This window comes from Brachyistius frenatus, unplaced genomic scaffold (assembly GCF_029030835.1).
Source record: "Brachyistius frenatus isolate BFR_SWC_R1_liver_20210118 unplaced genomic scaffold, ASM2903083v1 Contig_47, whole genome shotgun sequence".
Lineage (NCBI taxonomy): Eukaryota > Metazoa > Chordata > Actinopteri > Embiotocidae > Brachyistius > Brachyistius frenatus.
In genome coordinates, this window is record NW_027210646.1 from 2,959,844 (window position 1) to 2,979,107 (window position 19,264).

The 19,264-nt window shown below is 39.7% G+C and overlaps 1 protein-coding gene across 1 annotated transcript in view; it reads right to left on the reverse strand.

Moving 5' to 3' along the window:
• Nucleotides 1-4,422: 4,422 nt before the first annotated feature.
• Nucleotides 4,423-19,264, reverse strand: part of LOC138623907 (junctophilin-1-like) — a 32,399-nt gene continuing 17,557 nt past the window's right edge. The window contains exons 4-7 of the mRNA XM_069703713.1: nt 15,430-15,548; nt 7,383-8,113; nt 6,058-6,154; nt 4,423-5,899 (exon numbers count right to left, since the gene is read on the reverse strand). Of these exons, the coding sequence (XP_069559814.1) occupies nt 6,074-6,154; nt 7,383-8,113; nt 15,430-15,548 (931 nt within the window). The 3' untranslated portion in view covers nt 4,423-5,899; nt 6,058-6,073. The remainder of the gene's footprint in view (nt 5,900-6,057; nt 6,155-7,382; nt 8,114-15,429; nt 15,549-19,264) is intronic.

Sequence of the window (19,264 nt, forward strand, 5' to 3'; positions counted from 1 at the left end):
ATAATGTATTAGATATGATTTTAATCTCATGCATGCTGGAGTGGATCAGCTCTTATTCAGGTCTAAAGGTGAGGTTTTTTTTTACATTGGCATTACAAATGTGCTCATACTATGGTGACTTACAAAAATGTGTGTTCATCCTGATTGCTTTTCTGTCCCTCATGTCCCCATTACAGTGTCTCTTTCTGTGTTTCTTAGATGAATAAATGGACAGGTAGCAGAACTGTACATCAAACAAATGTGCCACAGAGAAATAGGGGCTGAATTTTAAGAATTTTATGGAAATGATTATGAAAATTTCAACTTAACAGTGAAAGTACTGCGAGTCAGTGCAGCAACATTTATAATGATCCAGTTATTAACAGTGCACCCTCCAATGCAGCAATGATTCAAAACAACCAACTTTTGCTGATGGTAAGACAAAGCAATTTGCTCATGATGGGCCTAAAAAAAGAACATATTGCACGGGAAAAATATTAGTTTCAAATCATCTGAATAGTCCATTCTGTTCTCAAAAACATAATGTTTGTTTACTGCGTCTACTCCACTTACAATGAAAGCTTTAACAGACAGATAAGTAGATGTGACAACCATTTACTGTCAATAGCTTGAGGCTCATACATTATGCTGAGGCCTTGGTGGTTTGAACTGTAATGACTCACCCCACAGACCCATGTGATAAAACCTTCACCAGATCTCATATGTCACTAAATAAACACCACTTGGTATGTCTTTGAAATGTGTTGATGTTTTGGTGTTCAAAAATGTCATGAGTGCACACAAATTAGGCAATAAAGGAAAGAACTGCGAGTTGAAATAATAAGAGACAGATAATAGTTTACTTTGGATGACAGAGTGACACATTTGTAGCTTTATAGCGGCGGTTCTGTTTGTGTAAATATAACAGATGAAGTGATGCTAAGCTAGGCTAACTATGCAAGGCATGGAAAGGGGATCTGCTTAATACTGATGTCTTAGCAACACTTTTGAAAAACTCTGGCCACTGATATCCCCTCACTGCTTACAGGCCTTAATCCAATTTTAGAAGCACAACCAAGTTGCATTTTATTCAGAAGGTGGAGGCTTGGTCTCAGAGAGGGAAGTTAAATATATACATGAGAAACTCTTGCTTTCATCTTAGTGAGCATGAACCAGTCTTAAGAGACATGTCCGAGTCAATCTTCACAGAAGTTAAAAATATTGTGCGTGAAACTGAATTCATTTATTTTTAATCAAAAACAGTCAGCAGCTTATTTACATAATTTGACCCCTTTATTACGATTTCTATTAAACTGACCACAATAAACATTTATAAGTAGTACATAAGCAATAAATGGTTTATAATAGTGTTGTATTATAATTCAATTATTGTTATTATTTATTAGCAGTACTTATAGAAGCACCATTTGGAATGTTGGTGATTGTAAAGGTGGCCACAGATGTCATGGGAATTATATTAAATCAGGTATTGATTAATACAAGATTTTATGAATGAATACATTAATTCATAAATGAAGAAACCAAATTACTGATATTAGTACATAAAGAGAACAAAAAATACACAAATTAAATACAGTTACAAAAAATAAATGTTAGTTTCTTTATTAATGGATCAATTAATTCATTAAAAAGTATTTCATAAATTTGATCAATATTTTTCTTGTCTACAACTATGGTCCTCCTTGATGTTGCTCTAAATCAGACTTTTCTCTCCTGGAAAAATGGCATTTGAAGATGGCTGTGGAAGATGGAGAAACAGTGTGAAGTAGATGGGAATTTCATCAGATGGCAAGGGGGAAGTTTTTTTACTAGATTAAGGTCGAATTAATATTAAATTAAATATATATCAAATACATGCAGGATCTGCTTTGCTGAATACAAAGCATACAAATACAAATTCACCACAGTCTTCCTGTGGTGAATTTGTATGCAGTCTTTCCCCTGTTAGATTCGCTATAGCTGAATATAAACAAGATTACTGTGGAATCTCCACACTGGTCAAAAATTATAGCTGTCACTGGAATTTGTTAAATGGCCTCTAAGAAGGTGGGACACACTTATAAGGTTTTGGTTTATATTTGTCCAAGACAGCTTGTGCAACCAAACCTTGTCTAGCTTTCTGTGCCATATTAGAATAGTAACAGAGATATTCTATACGATCACTGACAAGTTCAGCTTCACATAGGGGTTTTAAAGCCAGGATTACACACTCTCCACAGTATTCCTCTACGTGACAAACAGTCTGATCTGCGATTTAGAAAGTCTGTGATTCTCTGATGGTATTTTTTTAGAAAACCAATATTTCCACCATGAAACTTTGTAAGATGAGAAAATGTACTGCGGGTTTTGCAGATCCTCCTGGAGTCAGGGCAGAGGGCACAACAAGTGCATGACATGGCTTTGCTGATTCCAGGCAGGTGCCGCTGCTGGTGTAACTCTACACTAATCCGAGGCTGATCAGCAGTGGAAAGAGTACGAACTGACCTGAGACAGACTGGGGCACCTGCCTGCACTTGCACCGCTAATGTGAGACCCCAACTAAGATACTTTGATATCATGCCTGGTCTTTTCCCCCCGGATCTCATTATGAGAAGGTCAACACGAGGCCACCATTGTTGGGAGATTCATCCATTAACTCAAATCAGTGTGTAGATTTTGTGCCTTTAAATGTTCAGTGACTGAGAGTTTTTTGAAAATTGTGCTTGTCTATACGGTACCATGTAATATTAATTATATTGTTTTATTACGTATTGTTAATGTTGACTCTGCAATCCTGATTTGTAAAATGGCAAAAAAAAAAAAAAAAATCATATGAAACTATACACACAGCAAATTTCTGGAGTGAAATATCCTGGAGTTAAACAAAGAGTTTCATTTTGGGAGTTTATTTTCTAAGTTAGACCACATCTTGTGTTCAGTGTTGCTCTTTGGTGGGGTAATATATATATATATTTTTTTTTTTTTGGGGGGGGGGGGTATTTCAATGAAGACATAATGATAAATAAAATGGGGCTATCATTCAAAACCATAAGTGTACAAGAGAGGAACGTAACATATAAACCAATCACTGGCACTTATACATTAGTTGGTTTGGATCTTGTCACAACACATTTGTGACAAATTTGTTGTTATCTTATTGTCAGTCTTACCTAAAACCTTTATAGTGTGATGAGATTTTAATTCCATGGATGTCATACAATACACACTTTTAAGTGTTGACTGTTAACACTGTGAAAGAGTGCACATTCAAACAACTCAAGGTGAAAACAAAATTGACTCTTCATGGGAGTTGAGTTTTAACTCCCAAAAAGTTCAGGTTCTGAAAAGTGTGAAAAACAACTCCAAGAGTTACTTTCACTCTGCTTGAGAATGTATTCGATGGTCTCACCTGCACAAGCAAAAGGAGTTGATTTGAACTAAGAGAGAGTTTATTCCAAAGATGTGAATTTGCTGTGCATGTTGGTGAAAGAGTATTAAAATACCAGAAGAAAGCTTAATGTTGTTTAATAAGGCATAACATCTTTATTGTTATACACATAGCTTCATCTCCAAAGACTTTGCACAAATCAGTGGGGTAACATGAACCTTGAGATATCAAAAGTCTCCCACAGTTCCTTGTTATTTCCTAAAATACTCAAACAAGTACATCTGCCTTTCACATCCCCAAATGGTACATACAGTACAACCAATTAGAAATAAAGTATTTTTTTTCCACTGTCAAACATGATCATATGCGCATCACATTACCAATTACAAACAAGTTATATTCATTGTCAAAATACAGGTGTGCAAATTGTTAGAAAAATACCAACTCATACCAGATTCTGGATTGTGCTCTGTAAAAATCCTTACAAATAGTATATAATAATCTATATATAAATGTCTCCAACATGCAATGTTGCATTTCAAAAAATATCCCACAAACAGGCTGTTCAATTAAACCCTCCAAAACTCCAGTCTACACCATGTTTTGAATAAATTTCAGTAGTTAGTTTTCCAGTAGTTATGCGGACAGTTTGGAAACATCAAACTGGGTGAAGAGTTCTCCAAGTGTAACGTGCTGCTCTTTTTATAATAGACAATAATAGTCAAGTTGACCTTCAAAACAGAATTGCAGCAAAGAAAATCTAGACATATCAAAGCCCTTTTCATGATGACCAATGTTCACAAACACATCAGTTGTACAATGAATAAATAATCAATCTTGGTAGTGGTGACAGTAAATGTTCACCATATAAATAACCACTTTGAAAATCAAAGAAACTCATGCCATACCTGCAACAAAGACTACAAGCAGCTACGATGAGGCAAGTTAAAAGCATGGTTCAGGTGGTGACAACAGTCAGAGTATCAGAGTATCCCCCACACAACAAAGTTAAGACAAGGATGGCGTCTCACCCCCCACCCTCCCCCCCACCCTCCCACTCCTCATCTTTTCTGAGGTAAACAGTAGTACTGTTAAAGACTTTTAAAGGCATCTCTCTTTCTCCCTGGAGCCACATTCCCCATGGCCTCAACCTGAATAAACTTCCACTGTCCACAAGACTGTCTGGATCCAGACTCATAAGCATGTAAGCACTGCTGGGCCTACACAAGCAGCTGTGTGAACTGCGTTTTTGCATCTTAGTGGTATAGTGAAACAATGAAAGCAAAGAACAGAGTGAAGAAATTCAAGCAAAATGGTCTAGGCATGTACAATGAAATAATTTTTCTTCTGATTTCATAAATAACATAAGACATTTGTTACTTCACTCTCACGGAGCTACCTGGCTTTTAAAGTATGAACCACTTTTCCTGATCACAATGCCTGCTGTCAATGAACGCCTTCTCTCCAAACCTATTAAAATTATGAGCATCTGGAAAAAACTGGATTTTAATAGGATTTTAATAATGGCACAACCCCCCCTTTTTGGCAAAATATATTATAAGCTTTTGAAATAAAAATCAACATATTGCACTTGTAACATGGATGTGTAATGTCAAATTACAGCTAGACTGTTAGAAATGAGTAAAATTCAAATAAAAAGGGAAAAAAAAATTATTTACTCATTCTGAGAAGAGATTTCTACAAGCATATGACTGCAGGTAACCAACATTCAGAGAACAACAATGAACAAACTCTACTTTAGAACAAAAAAACAAACAAAAACAAAATGTTAAAACTGTACCATGCACGGGGAGTGTTTCAAAGCAGTGTATCCTCGATTACAATGGTTGGAGCTTGAGAAAGCTGCAGTGATGTTTGGGTTAACAGAGTAAGACTGGCTAGTGACCGTGCTAGCACTGACTGCTGGCAATGGCCGTGCTCAGTTTCCTCTTGCAAGAGTGGTGTGAACCCCAGAAAAATGCTCTGAACACCCGAGCATGCTCCCACTGCGACTGTCCTCCCCCTTCCCACTCCGGGCTAGGCTCACATCTCCCCATCAAAACGTCAGATGGCAAAATAGAAAGGCAGCTGTTTGCTCCCATCATCTAAAAGTGCATCTCCACACTCTTCCAGCAAGGTCCGTCAGCCCACCGCTATCTCTGCCAAGGCAGTGGAAGTGGGCTACAGAGACCTGGGCTCGGATCAGCACACGTGTGGGTTTCAATAACTTCTTTTTTTTTTTTTTCAGACTGTGTATGTTTGGTTGCATTTTTAAAACTTTTTCCTTTTTTTTTTTTTTATCTCACTAGACACGACATATCATATCAGCTTTTAGAGAAGCAAAAGGAGTGCTAATTCACAGGACTGGCCCTAAAGATGGCCAGTGACAAGTTGGTGGAAGTGATGCCTTTCTCCCGATTCTCTTCGGTGTCATGCTGATTCTTTAACATCTACGGCCGCCCCCGTGTCTCACTGGCGCCATTTTCATTTTTCAAGACCGGCAATGCAACTGTACCGGTTGCCATGGTTTCACTGCAACATAAAACAGTTTGGATTTAATTGGGCCCTTGTAACATTTCAGATACACATTGTGGCACACCAGACACATATGAAATTTACAGAAATACATGAATACATGTGCTGATCACTGATTTTTATTGAAGAGTAAATAAAAAATAAAAAAAACTTACCTGAGAAACAGCGTCATCATGTCAGAAAATGGACAAATATAATTGCAAGGCCAATATTCAACAGCATTACCATAGCAACAAGGATTGAGTTAGGACCCTGCAAAAAAAAACAACAGTATAATAAAGATCAGATATCACATAACAATCAAATAGCAAATGCAGCAAATGATCTGTACTGCTATTGTCCACCATGAGTCAACGTTATTCTAAAAAAACATTTAAATACATCTGGGAACTTATTAAGAGTTACTTGAGAAGATTGATACCACTCTTATGTTTGTCATGCACAGTGAATATGAAGCTATAGCAAGCAGCTGGTTAGCTTAGCATAGCACAAAGACAGAAAACAAGGGTAAACAGCTTGCTTGGCTCTGTCCCAGGGTGACAAAATTCAGTTGCCACACAAACAACACAGACAGGAAGGTACTAGTCCCGACCAAATCATGTGGTACATAACCACATGTCATTGTCATTTTTACACTTACAAATTTTATATGGGTTAAACTAATAAGGTACAATATGTTTATCCGTGTCCAGTCTTTGTGCTAAGTTGAGATAATCAGCTCATCAATAGAGCTTTGTTTTTTATCATACTAGACTGACTCACTGGATGTAGACTGCTGGTATGAACCTGCAAATGGTTGACAATTTTAGTTAATTTTTCATATTTAATTCATATTTCAGACATTCTCCTCTCCTTCTGCGATCTGTGTTACCATTTTTAAAATCCCCATTGCAATGGAAGAAAGCAAGAACAGCAACCTACATGCTAAAACATGTCGAGGTGCTACAACTGTTTGTGTTGCTTCATGTAGCACCACTGCCATCATTGGAATGTACATTTTGAAAAAAAAACACTGGACTTCAACATCATCGCGCTGGTCGCTGATTGATCCGCCCTGAATAAACCTTCAAATAAACAAGGTTTTCAGACTACATGTATCATGCGAAGTAAAACTGTAAGCAATGAGCGAGCGCATCCAGGCTAAGGGCTTGTCTCCCCACAAACAAATGTTCGACCAAAACAAGTCCCCAAGATGGTGCTTAGCGGGAACCGTTGCTGCATCCTGGGCTTAGTGATGCCCAAGACCATTGTGATTAGTTTAAATTAATACAAGGCAGTGTGTTTTCCTCCTACACCAGAATGACATGAGTGCAGCCAGATCATTCTCCAGCTCCAGCCCAGTGTGGTGGAGAATGGTCTGACTGTGTGAGACGATTACCTTTCAGACATACTTAGCAGGAAAGCGAGTAAGAGTATATTTCCCAAAAAGTCCAACTGTTCATTTAAAACACTCCTTTGCTGTCCTATCACTGATACTTACTGTTTCTTCTGTGCTTTCTGCAATCTCCATGCTAGCTTTCTTTGTGTCTGCGAGGCTCTTTGGCTTTAGGGAATCCTGCTTCCTGAGTTTCGGGTCGCTCTTGCTCTCCCGTATGGAGGCCGGCTTAGAAGTTGGGGTAAAGGACTTAGCGGGATGTGGGGGCATACGTGCCAGGGCCAGGGCACTATCCTCTTCCTCTAGATCCTCCTCAGGGTCTGGGGGTGGAGGGCCCTTTGTTGGGGCCTTGACGTAGTAACTGTGGTACTCACTGTGGAGCTGGCCGTTGACTGGAACTGCAGGAGGCTGTGGGGGAGGAGCAGGTGCTGGGGGAGGCTGCTGAACTTTCGTGGGTTTAGGTGGAGCCTCGACGTGCGCATGAGAACCTTTGGGGCCATCAACAACTGGTAGCCTTTCTTCTTTACTCAGTTTCCTACTAGACCGTTCATCTTTGCTGGTCTTATGACTTGACTTCTCTTCTTTGCTAATCTTGCGGGAAGGTTTTTCTTCTTTGCTGGTTTTGCGGCTGGTGCTGTTGGCGGGCTGACCTTTCTTCTTGCTAGATTGAGGCGAGGGAGGAGGTGTGGTTCCAGAACTGGTCAGAGGGGAGCGGGGAGGAGTGGTGCCTTTGCGGTAAAAGTGTGGAGAATCTTTCGAGGAGCTTTCCTTCTTTTCAACAGGGACCTCTTTTATCTCCACAGGCTCCTTTGACTGTTGTTTTACGTAGTCAGGTCCTGAAGAGGTGAGAGAGGTGACACAAATAAATATGACAGATAATTGACATATAAATAGATTGCCATGAATTATTACATTTAGGTCAAAGAACAACAAAATTCATGTTTACAAGTTTGGTTTAGTTGCAACTTGGGAATTGGTTTATTTTTCATTGTGCATCTGATGGACTATTTTTTTTTATCTGACTGGACAGATGAATGTTTGAAGCAACAGTACAACATTTTAGGAAACACATATGAGCTTTTGTGCTGAGATTCAGTCAGATGAGAAGATTAAAACTACTTTCATATCTGTATGAAACTAAATATAAAGCTATTGCCAGCCACAGGTCAGCTTACCTTAGCACAAAGACAGGAAACATTAGCAAGCCTTGCTCTGTCCAAAGGTAGCCTCACAAAATCAGCCTTCTAACACCTCAAAAGATCAGTAATTTACACGTCATAGGTATACTGGCATGTAAAAACAAGGTTTTGAGGTTATGCCCTAGAATTTACAAATTTTAAACTGAGCCAGGCTGGCTGTTGTACTGATTCCAGCCTTTATACTATGTTAAAATAACTGGCTACAGCGTTATATATCACACAGACATGAGAAAGGTATCTACAGTACTTTGCTTATCTAACTCCAAACAAAAAAAGTGAAAAAAGTGTATTTCCCAAAATGTCAAACTATTCCTTTAAGAATTCCGGCAGTAGCTTCAAAACAATGGTAAGTACTCCTGAGGGACAAATTCTCAGCTCTATGACCTGAATGTGATGAGAATACATAAAATGCATACTGATAGCCTTGAAGATATACCCCCCCCCCCCAACAACACTGAAATGATGAGGTTCAGCCATAGTTCAATCATGACTCAACAGATTACCAAACCATGAACTTTTGCCAAATGCTGTTCTGAAATTTCTGATCCAGCCACTGTCCAAAACCCCAGATTAGTAGATTGAATTTTCTGTCCATTCTGCTTGACAAGAATGTGATCCAGATTTAGATCAGATCTGCCTTAAGCATAGTTAAAATTTCAAATAAAATATTCATGAATTAACATTATATATGCAATCATTCTGCAAAGACTGGAAAGGAGGGAGAAAAATTGGACTGATTAATGCAGGGTCACAAACACTACTTCACAAAGGAAGCCTCCCCTGCAGGCTCCTCTTTATCATCAGTCATTCTCTTTTATCAGTAAGTTGTTTTCCTGGAAAGACCCTTGCCACATCGGTTCTTTACATCCAACCATTACGTCTGTATAGATAATGAGACTCAACCCTACGGTGCAACAATGATATTTTTATGTGAGGAAGCTACATTTTTCTTCAGTAAGAGTTTATGAACAAAGGTCCTGGGTTAGTGGACACACGGTATAATGATATTGCTGCTTCTAGACTGAATGAAAACTTCTCTTTAAACCATGTAATGTTTGAATTTTCCTCTAATGCTTGGTCAACAAAGCCTGAATCTGAACATGAAGGCCATTTTGCATGCGATAAAAGTGACACTTTATCTGTCCCTTTGTTCAGTACTAAATTAATATTTATTGGAGACATCAGGCTCTTTGTTTGCCTGTTTTTTTTCTCTTTGCCTAAATTAGATGGTGTCAGAGTGACTAAGACAGGGACAATGGTGCTTTGTTTGAAGCACATCAGATGGTATGAGTAGAAAAGGATCCTCTGCATCCTGTACATATAATTTGAAATAAAAATATATAGAAATGTAGAAACTCTGTAAAAAGATTAGAAAAACTGTTGAGCTTATTCTTTTGTAATTTCTTTTTAACCCCTATTCACCTACTCCTGATACTATACTCAGTCTGTATAAAGTTATGCTAATGCTTTTAATAGTGGTTTGTTCAGTATTGACTCTCTGATTGGTTTGGAAAATGGGTTTATCTTCAAGGTTAATTCTAAGGATTTTTGGGATGTCTCTTACATGCATGTCACCTATTTGTTTGCACAATATAATTCAATGGAATATAATTAATACTGGCTTAAATTTGAGACTCAGCACTTCTAGGAACAATTATGCAACAATCAACTCCAAAAGGGAACAAGTGCATCCAATCCCACATCAGCGTAAATTGCCTTATTGTGGAATCTTTTGGGCCTCAGTACTCATAAGCCCAAAGTATTTTTCAGCGCCATGGCATTCCTAGTTTGTTTCATAACTGCCACAACCAATAAGACCCACTACAAAGAGACAGGAGGACATTTGAACATCTGTGGGGCTTAATATATCTGGTGAGCTTAATTTCACACCATAGCTCAGTAAGAGTTGGGGCTTCGTGGGTGGGCAGGAGCAATTTCAATCTGTTTGGGGACGGATTCCTGCAAAGGGTTCCAGGCGTTTTCTGAATGCTCCTCAAATGACCCCCAGTGTCACACTCATGTCGGACTGCCACATTAGCAGTCCGGAAAAACGACTTCTGCAGCCAGGTCAAGTTCCCAAATAGGCTGAACATGAAATTGTTTTTTTTTTGTGTTTCAATGGAAAAGACAAGAAACATTAAAATTCTAATTATGCAGTTGTTTTGTTGATACTTGAGAAAGAGTAGATCCTCTTGATAAGTGAGAGAAGATTTATCAGATGTGCTCTACCAAGGAATCCTGCCAGGTCAGCTGGAACATGTACTGGGACTCAATTACCCAAATGGCTGTGGTGTTTCTTTCATCTAAACATTGATCAACTGGGCTGAGTTAGCAGCCGTCTAAAGAGGGTCATTAAAATAGGCCATGGTATTAGTCATGACCGAGACAGAAATACTCAAAACAAACACACATAACGATGTTCGTTTAAGCATTTAGAACATTATTTATCATATTTAAAATGTGTGCCTAACCTAAGTTGTTTCAAGAAAAGCTCAACAGTAATACGTATTTTTCTTCTAACATCCTCATTGTCTCTTTGACGTTATTAGAATTCAAGCTTTTGTTTAAGCTGCAGGTTGCCAGTTCTGTTCATGTTAATCCACAGCACATTTTCTGCTCCAGTGCACTCTTAGCAAAACACACGCTCTCTCTCTCTCGCTCTCTCTCTATCTCTCTCACACGCACTTGCACGCACACACACACACACACACACACACACACACACACACACACACACACACACACACACACACACACACACACACACACACTCATATAACCACATAAAACACAGTGAATTGACTGTTTAAGACTCATGCTAAACCCTCCTGACCTTAATATGAGATGATCAGCAGTAACAAGAGGGAAGCTTCACTGAGACCTGGGTATGTGCATCGAGGTTTGTGTGTGTGTGTGTGTGTGTGTGTGTGTGTGTGTGTGTGTGTGTGTGTGTGTGTGTGTGTGTGTGTGTGTGTGTGTGTGTGTGTGTGTGTGTGTGTGTGTGTGTGTGTGTGTGTGTGTGTGTACAGGGCAAGGAGTACAGTATCACATTTGTTGCAGTTGTGCTTAAGAGTGCTCAGCTGAAGATTGATAAGTGACAAAAATTTAAAATCTGGTGGTGTAAAGTTAAAAGAGTATCTTTGACCAAGAAGGAAATATAGACTTTTTGTATCAATGAATCTTGTTTTTTATCGAGTGCTGCCAATCAAACACTGGCCCAAGGCTGTTGTTGTGATATGAATGATGACAGGTCTTTGCTGGTGCCTTGTCAGATGCACAGTGAGAGAAACATGCATTTCCACAGGCAAACTGTCGGATTAAGTGTGTCATTGTGTCAATATGTCAAATATAATAGCATGTTTTCCATTTGGTGGTGAAATGCAATTGCATTTTTCTGCTTTGTGGTCTTTGTTTGATGATTATTTTGCTTCATTATCATTCTAACATTGATATACTGCATTATACTGTGTTTGTATAAGTCTTGCCTGTGGGTTCCGGTCTCCGCATGTTCTGTTATATTTAAGACTCAATTTGTTGCTTTTTAGATTTTTTTTCTTTCTCCCTCCTACTCACACTGGCAGATGGGCAGGGGGAGCTGTTATTGTTTGGCCAGAAAATGTTCACTACTGTAACAATATGTACACACACATGTAATTGTTTTCTAGTGCAACTGGTAGAATGTAATCACTGTTTTTCGGTACTTTGTTTGCAAGTGGTTACATGCAAAAAAAAGAACCGGGAAGGCCTCATGCTCAAATGCACTGACATGTGATTGATAGACACTATACAATTCATGAAAAGACTCCAATCTGGATGGGGAAACTGCAACAAACATTAGAGACTTTTTGAGCTGACTTTTTACAACTAGGATCTTTTGCTTCTATAATGAAGAGCCGACATAGTAATATATCATTACATGAATGCAATGTCCTACCTACTATTTCAACAAGTGGGACAAATAAAAAAATACTTTTGAAATCTGAAAATGTTTTTTTTATAAAGAAATATGGTTTCTTAAAGTAGTTACTTAAAGTAATTTAAATTCTGTATCCTTGAAAGTCATATGAAGTTCTTGCATTACTTTAAACTTCACTTGAACTACCGTGTTAAAACTCACTCCACACCTGCTGCTGTGAATATAAAGCAGCACCTGGTCATGTCTGGATTTCAGCCCTGACAGGTCCCACTTTTATGCATCCACTTGGTCCAAGTGCACCTTGACTGGGTCAAATAGGGCGGAGCAGGATCCCTGCTGGTCCTCCCCCTCCTTTGCCCCCCCTCCCCTTCCAGTGACCAGCTGAAGGAAAGGACAGCTGCGCTGCCTCAGCCCCGGAGAGGGGGTGAGTGCGGGACAGATCTCCTCTCAGTGTATAAGGATTTCAGCTATGTCTCCATTAGACCCCAGTGAGCACACATCGGCACCAAATATAGCCCAATTAACGTCATGCCACAGGCCACGCCTGGCTAACCCTCACTGCTCCCCCCTCCGGGGTGCTGTGTGTGAATCAATCATAAAGGTCAGAGTCCTACTCCCTGTGACCATCTCTTCCCTTTTGAAGCACACACTCCCAATCTTGGTGATAATCTGCTATGAGTCTGAAATGCCAATTACAAACAACAAGGGGTTTAGACCCCTGTTTGTTACCCTAGAGGATTTATTAGAAGCTGAGGGATGGGATGTGAGTGAGAGTATTTCTACTGTGGAGGTAGACATTGAGGAAGCAAGGTAGATTAGTTTGGGAAAGTCATACAACTTCTTCTAACACTGTTTATTCAGTTGGAACATCTTGGTCCCACAGTAACATTAGGGTAGACACGGTGATCACAGAAGAGGTGATTCTACACTGACTAAATCCATTGATAACAGGTGTTAATTGGACACGGTAATTTTTTTTCTTTGAGAGCGACACCAATGGTGGTCATTTAGCAACAAAAGAGAAACTGTTTCCACCCAAACATAGTATAACTTGCTGAAGGACAGACCATGAACCAATAACAAACCTAGAAAATTTGACTTATACAATGCAAAACGAAGTCTTCCATCAAGTGGAAATTAATTCATATATAGGAAATGGGTTTGGCCATTTTGCAGGTGCCTGTCTGGCTTTCAGCTGGGCTTACGACACGCTTACGCAAGTCAACGTTTCAATGCTGTGGCTCAGATGTCACATTATTATGACATCAGCCACTCTCTCATTCATGATCTGACTTATTAGGCAAGGACACTCTCCGCACAGACTTGTGAACCTGGAGATCACCCAGTCTGCCAAGCATGACCAACGTTTTCCACAACACTAATAAGCCGCAGGATGTCTCTGGCCTGGGCTGTCCATTTCTGTGGCTGAGTGAAGGGACATGCTTGAATGGGTCCCATTGTCAATCTATTTGTCACCCACTATTTTGTGGTGGCTTTTGGCAAGGGTCCAAGGTCGCTAGCTCATTGGCCAAATATATTACACCCAGTGGAAGAGGCAAGGACAGTATATATCTTACACTGCAAATAAAAATAAACAAAAAAAGGTATGACATTACACCTCTGAATAGTGTAGCTTTATCCACAATATCAATAGATCCTGCTGGTCCGAAAAACATATAAAGCAATTTCAAAAACTCACTGCATGAGTTTGTTTTATTAGAATATCTATAGAGCTTATAAACAAATACTGGCTTATCTGGTCAATAGATTAAGGCTTGCCTGAGGGTTTTTTGTTGTCAGAATATTATTTCCAAATGTAACATATTAAACTTATACCAAAAAAAAATAAAAATGCATTTTAGGTGACCCTTTTCTGCTCTCTCTGTGGCCTGGTGTTCCACTTGTGACCCCACCTGTAACATAAACCTTTTAACAAAAAAGGACCTCCACCCTGGACTATTTAAGTTGTATCACATGTACCGCGATGCCTTGTAAAACTCATCTTACCTTGTGAATGAACTAAACAGAGTTGAGACGACACCCTATGCTCTGAACTGCTGTATAATATGTCAATGAGCCTGTTAAACCTTCAGGCAGCTGAAAGATGAGAACTCTTTGGTATTAGGAGCAGGAGACCTTGGTAAGTTTTCTTAACCACCAGTCATAGTCCTGTATGACATTTCTACACACAAAATCACCATTAAAAGAATAGATGTATACTGCACACTTTTTTTGGACAGAGTTTATGGCTGCAAATTTGAGCAAATATTTCCACGAGCCTTTGAGAATTAAGACAAGGCTTCCATCCAGAATACAGCAGTCTGCTTCATGCAGGCTCTGCTTTGTCTGAGCACAAACATAGCCCTCCATTGTGGTGTTACAAATCATCCTCAGTACCTCTAGTCTTCGATTACAGCCCTGGAACACCAATCCCTACGCTTTTGTGCACCCAGAACAAGCTCATTACTGACTCAGACACAGTCAGTGTAAACATCTCTAAAACTGTGCAAACAACATTATTCATACACAGCGCCCAGCCTCTTACCAGTTACGCAATACCCCAAAATGCTTTTAATGGTTGGTTGAGGATGCTGTGGTTTAAAGGGGAGTATCAGAGGTGAGGGTGGATTTTGGAATAGCTTGGTAAATGTCTAACTGTCAGGTGTGACTGCCACTCCTGTTAAAGCTCCCCTCCCGGCTGCTGCAACAGTGTTAGCAATGACTGCAACTTCATCTCTGGATAAGTCATGTCTAAAATGTCTGAAAACCTGGTCTGAAACCACACTTGCATGCCCAGCAAGGCAAATACTCAAGCAAATTTAGCCACTTGAAAAGTATTGTGTCTCACCAAAGCGACTGATCTCCTCAACCTCTCAGTGCACCTGCAGTCGATTTGTTTCTTGTTAAGACAGTAAAGTATCAAGAGAGATTAGCATTTCAATTTTCAGAATTTTAAGCACACACTAAAGGCTGCGTGATATCCACAACATGATTTATATATATGCGTTGTGTGTGAAAGCTTGTTCTTTAAGTTTACCTGGTTGGTGGAAGTTGGGTGAGAGCTCCCTAGCAACCGCCCTGGCAATTTCAGAGTCATGGACAGCAGAAATCGCAGCCTGGTCTGCAGCTTCGCTTTTTGTCCTGGCATGGGCCGTTCTGGAGACACAGAGAAAAACAATATTAGAAAATGGAGCCTGTGGACAAAGTAAGTATGGTTGAAGCCTTCGCCACACATGAACATGAACTACACAGACATAGACAAACAGAAATTTACAATTTTCCCCTAATACCTCCATGTCCCTGCCATGTCCTCCATGACATGACATCTATCCATGACTTTTCCATCATCATGACACAGTGGCCTCCCTGTATTATCTATTTTTGTTGCTCCTTTTCCATCCCTCTCTCTTTCTTCGCTCATCGTTGAGCTGTATCACACAGCCTGTCCCTCTTGGGGGATAACGTAACCTCCCCTTGTGCCACTATCTCAAATCCAAATCCTGATTTTCCAAATGGAGCAGAGCCACATCCAAGCAAGACCTTAATCCAGTCTGGAGCACTGCAGTGCTACTGGACCACCTGGGAATGCTGCCCAAAAGGTGCACACACACACAAAGAACACACATGCAAACACACTTCGGGTGTTATATGAGATATGATATGATATGATATGATATGATATGATATGATATGATATGATATGATATGATATGATATGATATGATATGATATGATATGATATGATATGATAGGATAGGATAGGATAGGATAGGATAGGATAGGATAGGATAGGATAGGATAGGATATGATATGATATCCTATCCTATCCTATCCTATCACTCTGTTTGGAAGCAGTTTTCAGTACCTTTATGAACTAAAAGTGAGCCCAAAACAAAATGAAACAAGACAAACAGCACGAGGCACCTCCTGCAGTAATACAGATGCAGAGTGGTGCCTACAAACCAGTATAGTCTACAGCTGTTCATCTGTTACAAAACATAAGAGAGTCTTGTATCTCTCCTGTACCATAGCAATGCTGAAAAACCAAAAGGCAGAAGAGTAATATGTTTTGGGATCAATGTGAGCTTAGCATTAGAGGTATTACTGGAGCGCACCATGGTGAGACAGAGAGAGGCCAGGGGTGACCTGCTTAACAAATCCTTTGAAAACTCCACCGAGAGATATTGCACATGTGCACATGCTTGTGCACATGCAAACACACAAATACTAAAAAAAACAGGGCTGCAGAGGACATCTGTGTCGTGCAGAGGGATGACATATCCTTCTGCTCCCACCAGAGTCCTTTCAAAAAAGACCAATTTAAACAACAATACATAAAACATCAGTTAAAGCCAGTAGATTAGTCACTTGTGTATGAACAGACAATGACAGCAAATGCTGGAACAATACATAACAGTGCAACAAGGAATGAAGGGATCCAGATGGGCAGTTCAAGTATCACTGTAAGTATTGACAGCTGTGACTGCTGCCCTGCTTAACCCCACTCATCCATCTTCCTCTCCCTCTTGTGTTCACCATCCCTTCTCTCTTTCAATCAATGGTCCTGTTTTTTTTCAGATCCTCCTTCATCTGGCTATTGACACATGCCCTCATAACCCCTGCATCCCTCCTCCTCCTCTTACTGTCAGAGTGACCCCAATGGACAGATGTCTCTATTTCAGACTACTTCTCTGTCCTTGGACTCTTGAGCTGTCCTGTTTTTGACTATCGGGACAGTTTGATATTAAAATGCATGAGGAGCCATGATGGACCCAGAAATAAGTTGCCCACAGACAAAGGACACACTGAGACCCTGTTTAGAGGCAGAAAATCACTGAACAGCTGCAGATAAAAATTTAAATTTAAGAATATCTGACCACAGGATAACACACAATGCTTTGCTTCTTGCTAAGATGCAGGAATTTCATGGGTGTGGCTAAAAACAGGAACTGCATAGCTTCATGGTCTTACTTAAAAGAACTTCACAGTTAGAAACTGACATTAAAGCATTCCAGTTTCATCACACCACAGACATGCAGCCATCCAATTGCCACACATGCTACCAGAAGGACATGCAGGCTTCTATTTCTGAAATGTGTGAAATGTGCTGCCAAGTGAAAAGAGGCATGAATGCCTCATGGATGTATACAGCATGCCCCTGGCATATCCTAAGGATCTTAACAGCAGAGTTGGCATAAAGTCATGGGCAGACAGAGGAAGTGATGCAGACTGTTCCCAGACAGGATGTCTGGTGGTGGGAGGTGACAGGCAGAGAATGATGGGAGTAGAGGTGTGATGGAGCACTGGGACAAGAGAAATGGGAGGTGAGAAAACATGGCTACTTGGAAGGAAGAGACAAAAGCAATGGTTGGTTTTCTTCCTGCAATGGCTAAATATACATAATACATTAATAACATGATTAAACTTGCTATTGTCACTTTCCATAGTGCACAGACTGAGACCTGTAGCTTTTTATGTCCCTTTTGATGCAGTGCATCAAGCTGTAACCACAACATTTAGATATTGGCACTTCAACAAGTTGACATTAAGAATACAGATGAAAAAGAATTAGCATTCATTTGCCGCCCTGTTTGTGTCCACGTGACAAATTTCCACCGTTTACTCTTCATTTTGCTAGTGAGAGAAATATCTGGCTCTTCAGTTAATTAGTTTCCTGATGTGTCAAAAAGTGATGCTGATGGGAGTTGTGAAAGTTACAGTTGCAGCCATAAAACCAAAATAATGGGATGAAAGATGACATAAGGCTTCATAGGACAGATCGTTATTCTCTATGGATCTGACCCTATCGTCTAACACAGAAGTTCCCAAACTTTTCAGGCAATGCACAACTATGTGTCAAACCAAACCAAAATTAAATAAAGTAAAAAATATATAAAAATTCCCTGATTTAACCATGCAATAGCCCTAGAAAGACTAAATAGAGGCTTATGTTACAAAATCAGTACATTTACAGTACATCTTTGGCTAGAAATGATAACACTCTGCAGCTCAACGTTTGACTTTGACTTTTTTTCGGCATTAAAAGATTTGTCTGGCATTTGAGTACCAGCGTTGTCACTTGGCCCTTTTAGCCATCATTTTGACTACATCAAGCTAACATTAGGGTTATGCTGTCAGATGTGACATGACATCACCCTATGAGGCTGAGCAAAGGCACATTTTATTCCTAACATTTTTAAGTAATTAACAACACGTTTTCACATCATTGTAATGTGATGTCTATATAAAATAACTGTTGTTGTCTGCTATAAAATTAAATTACAGTTTTTTTGCACTTGGTGTAGTTGGGGTGCAGTCTTTAGTCCTTTCAGCAAAGCTCTTGTGTACCACCAAACACAGTTTGGGAATAACTGATCTAATAGTTTTATGTCCCTCAGACAAAGAGCCAAAGTAGTCATCAAAACAAAAATATTATCAAGAGAAAGTCGTCTTGCTGATCACAGATTCAAGGCAAAAATATGAGTAAAAAAAAAAAATAAAAACTCACAACTGACCTCTGAAAAAGTTTGAGGTTCTGTAACTTGTCAGACAGTCTGCAGCCTCCTTACTTGAAGACAATCTGCCTCTGAATATAAAACAACACCTGTTCTAGCTTTGGGCTCTGCTGGCGCTCCCCTCAGGAGAATGGTCCAAGCAAATCACGGTATTTGAACATGCTGGCACAAATGCAAACAATCACTCAAACACACAGAGACACACACAACAGTTTAGACATTTTTTTTTTGGATTACGCCGAGATGGGCAAAAACTTTTGAAGCAACTCTTTTTGGACTGAAGCTCCATTTGAGAGATGATATGGATGAAGGCCAGGTGCGATCCATGGCTGTTTCATTACGGTGAAAAATGAATTG